The sequence below is a fragment of the Vigna unguiculata genome, chromosome 11 (genome assembly GCF_004118075.2).
Source record: "Vigna unguiculata cultivar IT97K-499-35 chromosome 11, ASM411807v1, whole genome shotgun sequence".
Taxonomy (NCBI): Eukaryota; Viridiplantae; Streptophyta; class Magnoliopsida; order Fabales; family Fabaceae; genus Vigna; species Vigna unguiculata.
In genome coordinates this window covers 32,655,697-32,667,709 of record NC_040289.1, presented here as the reverse complement: position 1 = coordinate 32,667,709, position 12,013 = coordinate 32,655,697, and the positions used below count along the sequence as shown (strand labels likewise).

General features: G+C 31.1%; 1 protein-coding gene across 6 annotated transcripts; it reads right to left on the bottom strand.

Annotated features, from left to right (window-relative positions):
• Positions 1–4,401: 4,401 nt before the first annotated feature.
• Positions 4,402–11,590, bottom strand: LOC114168918 (putative axial regulator YABBY 2). Of its 6 annotated transcripts, XM_028053893.1 has the most exons (7): positions 11,491–11,590; positions 11,243–11,395; positions 8,827–8,946; positions 8,471–8,600; positions 7,435–7,483; positions 6,825–6,900; positions 4,402–4,939 (listed from the first exon to the last, which is right to left on the bottom strand). In XM_028053893.1, exons 2-7 carry the CDS (start codon positions 11,312–11,314, stop codon positions 4,817–4,819), a joined length of 570 nt encoding a protein of 189 aa, XP_027909694.1. In that variant the 5' UTR covers positions 11,315–11,395; positions 11,491–11,590; the 3' UTR covers positions 4,402–4,816. The 6 variants fall into 6 exon arrangements, with proteins under 6 accessions (XP_027909694.1, XP_027909696.1, XP_027909692.1 ...); XM_028053895.1 differs by lacking the exon at positions 11,491–11,590 and having other exon boundaries at positions 8,471–8,594; positions 11,243–11,453; XM_028053891.1 differs by lacking the exon at positions 11,491–11,590 and having other exon boundaries at positions 11,243–11,450.
• Positions 11,591–12,013: the final 423 nt, after the last annotated feature.

Below are 12,013 nucleotides of genomic sequence, written 5' to 3'. Positions count from 1 at the left end.
TGATAAGGAAATTTTGAAGTTTAATAAAAAGCATCCATGTTGTTTTAATATGTTCCAAAAAGAAGTTAACTAATTTCTCTAAAGTTTTCTTAAAATAATAGAATATGAAAAAAAAACGATTTTTTCTTCCACAACCTTTTTTTATAATTTTTTATTTTGTATCCTTTAACTTATTTATCAATGTTTGAGTCGTATAAAGTTTTTTTGTGAAAAAAATTAAAATACTTCAAGTGTTTTATATATTTTTTTGTCAATGAAAAAAAAATCTACGCTATAAGGATACATGGAGTAAAATTGATTACTAGTATTTTAATATGTGCAGCCAAAAAGGTAAAAAATCATTATATATAATTAAAATTTCTAAATAATGTATACTTTTTAAAGGTATAAATTGTATTGTTATTTCATTTATAAAAAGTATTTTAAAATACGATCAGGTTTTACTGATAACAATTCATATTGTCATATTAGGTTACATTATATTGACAACTTCTTTTAAGAAAACTAAAATTTAATTTAAATAAATAAATAAAGATAGTTTGGACAAAATTAAATATTTAAAAAATTGTAAGAAAAACTTTAATTTAAGAAAACTCTCAAAACACTTTCTTTTCAAAATAATTCTCAGGTAAGCTGTAATTTGAGATATCTATCTTACGTAGGGAGAGTGTATTTTACTAAATACATAGTTTTGAATATATTTTAACTAATGAAAAATAATCCATCGTTAAATTTGTCAAATATATTTTAATTTTCTGAAATAAAATTTTATAAAAAAATAATAAGATAAATTTATCTTATATATTTTCTACTTTTAGTATATTAAAATTATAACAGAGATCAATTCAGACAAGATAAAAAAAATACAAGTGAGACTGGAGTTAACAAAATCGATTATATAAAATAAAAGAGAGGTTCTTTTTTACTAGTAGAAAGACTTTTAAATTCGTTTCTAATTTAGTATTCAGTGGTGTTTTAAAACGAAAGCATTAAATATATTTTTAGTATAAATTCAGATGAGAAATGCAAATTGAAATTGTTTGTGTTTACAAAACTTTGACATTTATTTAGACTAGGAATTTCCACAATTTTAAGAATTGAATTATTTTAATTTTTTAAATAGTTAATTTCGATGAACTAATTGAAATATTTTATATTTTAATTTTTTTTATAACGCAATTTAATTTCTATTTTACGATAAATTCAACTCTATAGTCTAACTTAACTTAGCTCGATCTCAGCTAGTTTGACCTAGGTCGATTTGACATAGACAATTCGAACTGATTTGGTCCAAGTTTACTCGACTCAACATTCAACTACAGTAAATTAATTTAAACCTTTTGTTTAGGCCAACTCAACTCGATCTTCAACCTGGATCGCCCTAACTTGAATTTTGGCAAGGCTTACTCAACTCAGGAACATCTCGTTTAGACCTTCTGCCTAGGCTGGTTCGACTCGATCTTCGACCCGGGCGGGCTTGACTTGTCCTTCCACTCGGGTGGACTCATCTTGATCTTTGGTCAGAACTGAGTCATGTTGACCTTTTGCATGACTCAACTCGACTTTTTGGATTTGTGAACTTTTTTGTCCTAAATAATGAATAATTCCACAACTTAAAGAATTTCAATTTCCTTTTTTTAAGTGAATTTCAAATTTTACTATTTTAGTTATTTAAAATACTTAAAATTTTTCAATTTCAATTTTTGTTTAGTTTCTTCGTCCAAACATGTAAATTCATTCGAAAAATTTTCAAATTCTCTAAATAAATAAATTACTCCTAGTTCTAAAACACCGTGTGACAATTAAGTTTTCAATAATTATAAATGAATAGATAAAATTCTTTAATTTTATTACGTGAAGTTTTTTTAACATGTTAACTGATATTCTAAACTCACATTTAAATTGAAATGCATCAAATAATATAAAGAATTCAAATATTAATTTCAAATAAAATAAATTAAAAAAATTATATCTATTCACTTTTAAAATTCAAAATACCAAAAATTTTTAAAATTTAAAACGGAAATAACTTCCAATTTCCCTCCTAAAAACATATTTATAAGAAGAAAATAATTTTTGATATGGTTTATGAAAGAAATGGGAGAGGTAGTTTAGATGAATGAGTTTTGGTGAGAAGAAAGAGAGGATTAGGGTTGTTGGTGGGAAGAGGAAAGGTGTATGCAAGTGACATGACAGTGTGAATAGGTTTGGGTGAGAGACATCCATTTATTGTTTTGTGCAGAGAAAGATAAAGTGAAGTCACACATCCATCCATCCATCTATCAGACAATTAACCCCACCAACCTCCTTGATTTGACCTCTCAGATTCTCTACCTTTGACCTCTTCCCACCAGACAAACACCACACCACCATTATGCATGCTGCTTATAATGTCTTAAACTCTTTCTTAATTAACACTCTTAAACCATTCATTCTCTCTCACGTGTCAATCAACCATCATCATGCTCCAACACTACCATTTCAAACCACCATGCATGTCTTAACCATATATAGCCACCCCCTCTACTGTGTCTAACCTTATACGTCACGTCACCATGACTCAACCAATAGTAGTTTTTCATAATGGAAACACACTCCCAACGACACAACAAAACAAAACAAAACACACTCTTTCTGCAGCTACCCTCCAATCTTCTGCTTCGGTTTATCACTCACGCGCCTTTCAACACTTTGCAGATTAATTGTATCACACCCTTCTTCTCATTGCTTTCTTTACTGCATAATCTATACAGGTACATTTACTTGCTAAATTTTCTTATTAGTGTTTGATAAACCAACTGCTGCTTCTCACATTCTTAATAGGTTCTGCGAAATGAATGAAAGTACCTTCAATACAGGTGGCCTAAGATTAGTGAATTTTTCTTATGAGAGTTTAATAAGTGTATATGGACAATGTACAGAAATTATATTTTCCAAATTGATTAAAAACTATTGTTAATATGATTTTTTAAGGTAAAATTCATAGTTTACAGTACATTGTTGTTTGTAATTGAATTATCAATTCTATACTTTTTATAACAATCATAATTACAATCTAAAATTTTTAAGTAAATTTTATTAGTTGAAAAAGTCTTTTACAAACAACAGATCATGAAAAATAAAAAATGTTCAAATAAAATGACAAAAATTTCTTTAAAAAAATACATAATTCATTTTTGACGAATTTAAACAAAACTTTATGAAAACACAGAACTGTTTACACATTTACAATTAAAAATTTTGTTAGCTGTAACCCTAAAAAGGAGAGAAATACTTACAACATTAATGTTTCATTTTTAATATTCAGTATTTATATACAGTTTTTGTTTGGGTTACGTATATAAATAAATTTTAATACAAAAATTATTGTAATAATTAATATCAAATAGTACATATATTCTTATAATGAAAGCTTCGCTTCCAGGTCATTAATTTTTCACCGTATGCATAAGAAATGTAGTTATAGTTTATTGTCACAAAAATACACACACGTACATAAAGCATGTAATTATTTATTACTTTCTGTAATATTTATTTTGAAAATCATATGTAAAATGATGATACTTTTACATTAATGATAGAGTATCAAAATTCAAGTCTCTTTCTTTCTATATATAATATAAAAGTAGAAGATGAAAATGAAGCTAATCTGGTAATACAGAAATACATATAAAGGCAACAGATATGTACATCAATGAACCCCAACTAACTGGGTTCATACATTTATTTACTGATTGAAATGACTGACATATTTTAATTATTAAAACAAATAGTTTGATATATTATTAAAGAATTTCATCATTTTTTCTGTACTTTGAGAAAGATTTATCTGATATTCTTGCTTAGAGCTGCATGGCCATGTTGATATATAAAGAAAATGTTGATATATTACAATCTTTTAAATGACAGAATATGATTCTAAAGGATTAACTATGTAAGTTTGTTCTTTTGCAACCTATTTTCTTAGCTTAGTTCATATTTTTGCTTTATCATAGTTTATTGAAGTTGGAGAGTGGTTTGAATTTATGAGGAGATAGAGTGTTTGGCTCACTGCTTTCTATACAATTCCCTTTTACTTAGAAGCTTAAAAACAAACTGAGTTCTGCGAGTGTGGCAGGTGATCATGCATGCAGAACCTGCACTACATGTTGCTCTTTTAATAGGGCTGTACTCCATTAACTGAACAAAATGGTCCAGGAAGAAAAATAGAAAGAAAGAAGAAGAAAAGAGGAACCCATTAAAGACCAAGAAATGTAACATTACACTCTTTAATTTACTCAAGCAACTACCATGAAAGGTGGGTAAAAAAGAGACCCTCGGGAGCAAGCACTATGTACCCAAAAACTCAGAAGAAAAAGGTGTTCATGTGGTCCTATGAGAGGGTGAAGGCTTAGGGGTTGTCACAAAAAGAATAAATCATTTAATTAAACGGTACATAAATGTAAACATGTTTTCTCTTTATGTAAGAGAGATTTAAAACACACTCAAACACTAGATATTATGATGATGAGTGAAGGAACATCATCATTATGATATATAGAGAGAGGAAGGTGTTGCTTACTTAAGGACTGCTGAAATTCAACACAATAAATGCAATCACAAGAATGGCAATCATTTCATAACAAGGAGATATATATATAGAAAATGGCAATACATGTACTATTAAACATTGGTGAGAGAGAGAAAGAGAGGGTGAGGTTAATTTGCAGGAATCTCCCATCCAGTTGTACGATTGGGAAATTTGATCAACCTCATTTTCACTGATTTAGGTCAAGCATGAAAAAAACAAGCTCATACTCACAGGCTTCCATTTATATCAGTAGAATCCATTGGTCTTTTCACCACCTTCTCCCTGCTCCAACTTTCCTTCACTGTTACCATCCAGCTTTAACCCAAAGTGAATGTGAGGGAAATGTGCCCACTGCGTACACATATAAACCTACTCTTCATAAACACAATTTTCATAACAATACACTGCTCTTTTATGTCATATATACTCCAAAGTTAACTTCAAAAATTTAAACAGATTTTCACTTATTAGTCTTTAGAAAACTTTCAGATCCATTTTATTAGTTTATTTTCCTGTATATATCTTTCAATGAGATTAGCTGTGATGGATAAAGTGAGGGTTTTTTTTTTTTTTTTTTTTTTCTGGGAATTCTAGTGTCTGTGATGCTTGTACTGTTTTTATACAAATTAACATGTATAATTTTGAACAAACAGGCATGGTCATTTTGAAGGGTGTAGCGTCAAAAATAAAATGCGGTGAAAAACATGCTATGGCACATAGGAAAAATAAGAGAGTTCAAAAGAGCGCAGTGTAGTACATATGAGAGTGATGGAATCACATGTAGACATGTAGACGAAGTAGACAAGTGACACTGGTTACAGCATGTGTTAGGGTTAAGAAAGTGGCTATGGCCTATCAAACTTAACCTCACATTTGACTGCTTGTAGGTATTTTAAAAAAGATTTTATATGGTTTTATGATAATGAACATAGTTACACAATCAAATGCTTAAACATATTCCTCTCACAAAAATGTTGATTCACATCCCTTTTCTAATACATCAGTTTTTGTAAACTTTCTCTCTACAGGACTGGCTAATCTCATGTTGTATGTCTTTTTAATCGGCATTTCATGTTTTATGTGACCAAAATATATATATATATATATATATATATAAAATTCAAGGAAGGGAGAGTTTCAAATCTAGATACTCTCAGTTTTTTTAGCTACAAAACTATTAATGTCTCTAAAGATAACTCTCATACATATTGAATGCGATCTAGTAAATAGTAAATTAGATTAGTTGTTTTTCTTTAACTTCAGAGTCTCCTTGTGATAAGATCAAATATACATGTAGACTTATTATATATTTATTGCTTTTTATCTTTTTTTTTCTTATCACATTATATATTTTATAAATCTATCACTTTTATTCTCTTTTTAGTTATATATTAAATGCTTATCAACCTTTTCAAAATATATATATATATATATATATATATATATTTATATATATATATATATAAATCATTTTACTATTTAAAAGTATGTTTACAAACATGTGCATTTTTTTTAAAAGATCATATTATATGTATTATGTATCTATTCATTTATTGATAAAAAAATATGTTTACAAACCGTGTGCATTATATATATATATATATATATATATATATATATATATATATATATATATATATATATATTTAAAAATACTAATTTGTGGTATTTACTGAATTTCACACAACAAAATATATGCAATCAAAAGATTGTGTTATTTGAACATGATTTTGGATCTCAAACCACCATTTAAGTGCAGATACAACTTATATTAAAGGTTTGAAAGAGTTAAATTTTACTTTATAACAATAAGTTAATGTAATTCAAAAGATGTTATGTTTTATTTTGTCATCTTATCTTTTATATATATATATATATATATATATATATATATATATATATATATATATATTATATGGCATGATTTCCTAACTCAACATTCAAGGGTTTTAATTTTATTTATGCACTATAACATAAAATAGAATGTTGCCGGGGTTCTAAACCAATTAAAGAATGTGATTTCTCCAGATACCCTCAAGCTAGATGATTACTTTGGAAACATATGTTTGCAAATAACCGTAGGAATATTGGATTGTGACCTTGAGCAAGAAGTTTATAGAAGAGACAAGGGTGTCCGTAAACTGACAGAAGTGGCTCCAAAAAACATGAAAAAATGTAGAAAAGTGCAGCATGCAGTTGTGTGGATCACAGAATGATATATATTGATTAATGTAGTAATTAAGATTAAACTCACATTTTTTGCTGCGGAGCTGAAAGCCTCCCTGTGACTGATATCTGGATTACTAGCCTTAATCCTCTGGATTTCCTCCCTGCAAATTCAGACACTTGAAAAGACTTGCCATTTGTTTTTACTCAATGGAATCATCTCTACTCTATTTTTTAATGCCCCAAAAACATTACTTTAGAATTAAGAGATTTGAATAATCTTTATTCCTTGAATACAAAATGAAGTTTTAATACTTTCGCTTGAAATTAATAATGCTTGCTTCTTTCTTTAGTAATTACACGTCTTTCCTGTTATCTTTATAAATACTATTTTTTAGAATTAATAATGTAATGTTAATATGTTATCAATGGATGAAAAATTGTTCAATATAATAAGTTTATTTATTTTAAAATATTTAAACCGTTGCGCAAGTCATTTTTATTTTTATAATGTGAACAAAAAGTAGAAGTAAAAGTAAAAAAAAAAAAGTATAAATGTAATTAACACTAAATTTAAGGAAATCCTGTATAATTATCTCTGAGAATGATGATAATGATAATTTCTACCCTTAATCAAATCCTATATAATAACACAGAAATCAGAGAGAAGCAAGAAGTTGATTTGGAAGACTACTTACTTAATGAACCGATTATAAGCAGAAGGCACACGATGTCTCTTTTCTGTGGCTGTTGAACAATCATGAGAAGATTATATTAGAAATTTTAAATAACGAGATGTTAGAGAAAAATTAGTAGAGTGAATAATCAATTTGCACTAGATCTGTAACCTAAAAAATTGACATCACAGATTCAGCAACAGAAAAAACAGGTTGAGATATAGAATTTTTCACACGAAAGGCCAAATTCCTGAGACAGACTGAAGCTGTAGAACTGAGTTGTAGAGGACCATTCAATTATATGCTCTAGCATTCAAATAGCATTGAAATTTCCATTGTTTATCCAAGAGTCCATTGGGTTTTCTTTCTTATTTCTGAAACAGTTTTTGTCCTCATTGCTTTGTACAGTTCACTCACAGCGACAAAATCGACCGCTACATAACTTAAGTACTGCTACCTCTTACTACTTTTTTTCTTGCAAGTATCAATATAATTACCACGGTGAGCTGTTATTATATAATGGTGAAAGGAATCTGTGACTGTAAAATGAAATTACACGTGGATAATTGCACATAAAGGTGTGTGTGAGATATAATATACACAAGTCCTTGTTCTTGTTCTAGGGCATGGCATGACAGCAATGAATTAAGGATGGGTCAATTTTTGTTACGTGAGGTCACCATCTTAGAGGGGGCCATTAAAATTGATGGAGAAAACAAGATGCCCCAATTGGGCACATAAAAACTGGTTACTCAGATGGACGCCGACTCTCTGAAAAAATGGAAAAACTTGTTTTTATGACTAGTGGCCCTCAATGATGAGGTTGTTCTGCTCTGCTGTTGCTTGTATTAAATTAGCTTCAGCTGCTATGGAGAGAGTGGTTTGAGTCTTTTTCATCCTTAATTATTAAAACTTGTCACTGATATTAAAAAGTTCCTCATCTAGTTATACATGTTGCCTTTTTGTTCATTCAGATTTAGGCCAAATAGGATACAGTCCAAAAGCAGATACCAAAAGGAGACAAATTAATCGATGAAATGTCAGAATGTATACTCACGACGAATGGGAGGAATCCTTGGCTGTTCATGCTCTACTGTCTCAAATGGCGCTATTTTGTTACATTTTGAAGATGAGGATCCCAGTTCCTTGCTGCTTGGTTCTTCAAAGCTTAGGTGCGGTTTCTGTGACTTCATTAGCAACAGATTACACAGAAGAATTAATAAAGGATCACACAGTACTTATTCATTGCAAAACCAGCAGGCTTTTTTCTTCTTTTTTTTGCTTCAAGTATAAAGAAATTATATTATATATCTCATTTATGGTTGCCCATGGCGTCAGAAAGAGGGAATTGACCAAAACAGTCTGAAATATATATGAATATATATATATATATATATATATACACACACACACCTGAGGGTCTTGTGGAGGAAATGGTTGAAGGGACGCTCCCATGTTAACTGATAGCAAATTAGCACAATGTCCACATCTAACCGTCACTATGGTTAGCAAACTGCTGTATGGAACACTAACCTGCCAATACCCCATTTTCAAATACATAATGATTACATTTACAAAATATAAACACAATATAAAGTAGAAAAGTGAGTATAAGAACACCCTCTTCACTTATATGCATACAGTAAAACATGCATTCATCAATGAAAACCAGCAGCTTAAAGCTGCATAATTTTGATAAAAAACAAGAGCTGATGGACAGACTTATATATATATGTATGTCTATATAAATAAATACATACATATATAAATATACGGGTGTTCACATTGTGAAAAGAGGTTAACGTTTATACATGTATAGGATAAGTGAAGGTTTCACATTCCCAAGAAAGGTGCTTCCAAAGCACACCATGCAGCACTGCAATGAAAAATGAGCAGAGAAAAAGACAAAATGCATAGCTGCCAGAAGAAAGAGGATGATAAATAAGCTAGAGAGGGAAGCGAATGCAGCAATCTTTTCTCATTCATTCTGAGAGAGGTATACTTTTAAGGGGGGGTGTGCGCAGTGTCCAGCTAGGGAGAGTGTGGTGTGGTGTGGCACATTCAATACATCCATATAATAGCAGCAACGCTCTGAACCTGACAAGGGGCGATTTAAAATTCAGTACTCTCAGTCTCTCACAATGTCCCCTTGTTGTGGGTGCGCATCACTTTTTGCTGACACTACAAGGCAAGATGATAAAAGATAGAAATTGTTGCACATAGAGTGGAGGAAAGAGAGAGAGGGTGAAAACGACTTGACTGGAACGGAAACCATCAAGGCCTTGAAGGGCTACACCACCGTTAACCACTAGTGCTTGCCACCAGAGGAGAGTGATGTATCATCATGAAGCAGATTAGCCCTTTAGGCCATGGTTGGTAACATCTCATCTCAGAAGGAGAGAAGGAAAGAGAATGCTTTCTCAAAAGGGGTAATTATAATTTCAACATGCTATCATGAAAGGAGAGAAACAAAAGAAAGTAACAAGAAATATTTGAGAAAAGGAAAGAGGGCATATGATATGATGTGATATAGCTTCTTCTGGTGCTGAAATATGAATTTATCAGAATCCCCACAAGTTCTTGTAGAAACAAAGAGAGGACACTGCCTCTGTACTTAAGGCTACCAACAAGCCTGAAACCGTGAAAAAACTTGATGATATATACGATATCATAAAAGACGATATGATGCTTCACCCTCATCGCCACAGAAAGGCAATTAAGGGATCAAATCAAAGACTGAGGAGAGAGAAACTGCACTGCGTACCATCACATGGATTTGTTGTGTTCAGATTTAATTTTCTGAGCCGTGTTAATTTAGCAAACAAGTACACAAACCAACAAAGAAAAAAAAAATAATACCATATAGCAAACGAGATCATATATCATATATGCATATACATGTTGCTGTTTTTACTCTTCTGCCAAAAATAAAAAAATTATTATTATTGTTAAACAAAAGAGGGGAACCCTAACACCTGTGAATAACCCTAGTATATAGATCTCAAGGCTGTGCCTGTGTACGCATTTTAATAATAAGCATCTCAAAATTTCTTCCACTTCTGACTCACAAAATTCCTTTATTTCTCACAATTGTGTTGTTAGGTACGGGTAGGGGTTTCAATTATTTAATTTCATGACTTTCTGCTATTACTTTGGCTGCATATATAAATATATATAAATATATAAATATATATATATATATATATATATATACATATATACATATATATATATATCTCTTGCCGCTGACCAAACTAGCACCACTCATATCAAGGTAGAGGTTAGGGAGCAAAACCCAGTTACACTTTCTCATAAAATATAAGATAGCAGTGAAATCCTTGGTACAAAAAGACCACCCCATTTACCAAATTAATTCACTTAAGTCATAGATTGGAGTGTTTCCCCGGGAATTAAGTTACCCTTATGTATAAATTGGGGTATTTCTGCTGCATGCTTTCCAACAGTTAAGTTTTCATCCATTTATATAATATATATGTATACACAGAGAGAGAGAGACATGCATTCTGATTAGGTCTGAACTGAATTTCGCTTTTTGATGGGTACCCAGAAGCGCTTTTTCTTTATTCCTGGCTCTTGTATCATCTCACGATCTCGATCGATTAAAGAAATTAGAGAAAACCCAAGTTGCCAAATTAGCTGGTGAAGGGCGTGGCGCAACAGAAAGCTTAGAAGAGTATGGAAACAAATAACCAAACGGAAGAAAGAAAGAAAGAAAGAGAAAGACAGACATAGATACATAGATACATAGATAGATATAGATAGAGAGATAGACAGAGAGAGAGAGAAAGAGAGAAAGAGAGTTCTGTACCGCTAGAATGGTGTTGCAGAAGTTGCAGTGAACATAACAAACACGTTCCGTTGCCATCATTTCCATTGACATTTTTTATCTATATGTGACTGTGTCCTTTGAGTGTGTGCTTGGTGGATTTATAGGCAGATCACGGGGGAGAGAATCACTTGGCTGAAAGAAAAGTGAACATGATCATCAAGGATTTACAGAAGACGCGGAAGGAAGAGAAAATAAATAAACAAATAAAAAATAAATAATTTATTTACTTATTATTATTGTTGTGTTTATTTAAGAAGAGATAGAGAGAGAGTTTGGACATAGGTTAAGATGGGACTAGTGTGGTGTGGTCGGGGAGTGGGGTGGGGTTAGTGGTATTTGATTTAGGAAGAAAAGATGGATTATGGGAAGTGTGCGCGTGTGAGTGACACGTGCGATGAGAGAGTGGGTGTGAAGATGTGTTTGTGTTATGATTGAGAGAATGAGTGGGTGGGAGTGACCCATCTCTAACCATACTGGCTTTCTGTAGCGGACGAGGGGGGCGAGCTATCAATGCTTAGAAATCTGGAATGAATGTTTAGGGATGTGTTCCAAACCAATAAACTATTATTCATAATTCAATATAACAAACAAAAAATAAAACATTGTTCATCTGTAATTAAGGTTGTTGTGTGTGGGAATGAAAGTGGGTAGTTTAGGATCGCAAACAACAATTCGTAGGGTTTCATTTACTTCTTTTCTTTTCAAAGAGTTGAACGCTTTTCTTTTCTACGTTTGTTGACGGTCATAGAT

Coding starts and splice junctions, on each gene's coding strand:
- LOC114168918 (XM_028053893.1), bottom strand. CDS start 11,314: ATGTCAATGGAAATGATGGCAACGGAACGTGTTTGTTATGTTCACTGC. Junction 8,947..11,242: donor TCTGCAACACCATTCTAGCG/GTACAGAACTCT, acceptor GGGTATTGGCAG/GTTAGTGTTCCATACAGCAG. Junction 8,601..8,826: donor TTCCTCCACAAGACCCTCAG/GTGTGTGTGTGT, acceptor TTGCTAATGAAG/TCACAGAAACCGCACCTAAG.